Source organism: Octodon degus, unplaced genomic scaffold (assembly GCF_000260255.1).
Source record: "Octodon degus isolate 3935 unplaced genomic scaffold, OctDeg1.0 scaffold00055, whole genome shotgun sequence".
Classification (NCBI taxonomy): Eukaryota; Metazoa; Chordata; class Mammalia; order Rodentia; family Octodontidae; genus Octodon; species Octodon degus.
In genome coordinates, this window is record NW_004524631.1 from 12,518,735 (window position 1) to 12,520,341 (window position 1,607).

At 46.0% G+C, this 1,607-nt stretch overlaps 1 protein-coding gene across 1 annotated transcript in view; it reads right to left on the reverse strand.

Annotated features, from left to right (window-relative positions):
* The window catches only part of Elk1 (ELK1, ETS transcription factor), an 8,750-nt gene extending 8,476 nt beyond the window's left edge, over window positions 1–274 (reverse strand). Inside the window, exon 1 of the mRNA XM_004633565.2 lies at window positions 2–274. Coding sequence (XP_004633622.1) covers window positions 2–210 — 209 coding nt within the window. The 5' untranslated portion in view covers window positions 211–274. The remainder of the gene's footprint in view (window position 1) is intronic.
* Between the last annotated feature and the right edge of the window lie 1,333 nt (window positions 275–1,607).

Consider the following 1,607-nt stretch of genomic DNA (forward strand, 5'->3'; position numbering starts at 1 on the left):
CTTGTCATAGTAGTATCGCAAAGCCCGGCTCAGCTTGTCATAATTCATGTTGGTCTTGTTCTTGCGCAGTCCCCACAGCCGGGCCACCTCCTCTGCATCCACCAGTTTGAACTCACCACCATCCCTTGAGGTCCAGGAGATGATGTGGCCATTGCCTTGCTCTCTCAGCAGCTGCAGCAGAAACTGCCACAGTGTCACAGATGGGTCCATCGCTGGGGGAGCGCTCACGCCATCCCAGGGGTACCTGGAAGGCAGACAGCTCAGAGCTGAGAGGCTGTGGGTAAATGAGGGGGCAGAAGACAGGAAAAGGATGATTTCGTTGTTATCTGGCCTCCACTTCTGTTCCAAACTGCATCACCATTCCTTTAAGTACTCTTACACAAACATCTGAGCTCCCATTTAGCATTAGGTGCTCCTTTTTATGCTATGAAGATTTTATGGATCTGAGAATGGTGTGAATGTAATTTGTATGGGGCACAAATGCAAATCTTGGCAGACTATGGTTGGCACATAATGCTGACAAGGGCTCCCAAAGATGTCCACATACTAATCCCCAGAACCTGTGTGTATGCTGTGGTACATAGCAAAAAGAAACTTTTAGCAGAAATTAAGATTATAGACTTTAAAAGAAGAGGGAGGCAGAAACACAACTCAGAGGTAGGGTGCAAAGAATAGGAGGGAGAAATTCCAAGTGTGAGAGGGTGTTATGGTTTATATCTAGGTGTTCCCCCCAAAGCCTCATGTAGTCACTGGGGTGGACCTTTAGAGTATGCAATTAATTTATGATCCACTGCTGGGATTATGGGTGTAGGTGCTGCTGGGATTATGGGTGTGTTATACCCACCCTGGGACAGGTAGCCTAAATGCAATATAAGAAAGGGAGAGAGGCTTGCCTCTGCTGCCACTGCCACTGCTCCTCACTTTTTGCTCTTACTGTCTTGTTTTTCACCATGAACTGCTGCCCTCTTCCATATACCACTCTGCCTTGAAGTCAGCTGAGTATGGACTGAAACCTCCACAAACTGTGAGCTAAATAAACTTTTCCTTCCTTAATTTGGGGTGTCAGATATTAAGTTCCAGCAATAAGGAGAAAAGTAACTGAGACAGAGGGACTTGATTTACCATCACTGACACTGAAAATGGAGAAAGGTGGCTCCAAGCCAAGGAATGTGGGCAGCCTCTTAAAGTTGAATGGCTCCCAGCCAACAGCCAGGAAACAGGGACCTTGGTCCTACAACTCAAGGAATGGAACTCTGTCAACAATGCAAATGAGCAGGAAATTCTTCTACCCTGGAACCTCCAGAAAGGACTAAGCCCTGCCAGGTCCCTGATTTTAGCCTAGTGAGACCAGTGTTAGATTTCTGACCTACAGAGCTTTCAGAGAAATAAGTGTGTTGCTTTAAGCAGCTAAGTCTGAGATGAATTTTTTACAGAAAAACTAGAAAATAAGTGCACCCCCCTCTCACTTGGTATCTATCATCAATATCTTCTACCACATCAATGGCAAGGTTTTCAGGAAGGCACCATTGGCCAGATCCTTGCAAATGGTTTTCACTGCGTAAGGTGCTCCCTTCCTTTGCTAAACAGTCTTCCTCATCTTTCAATTG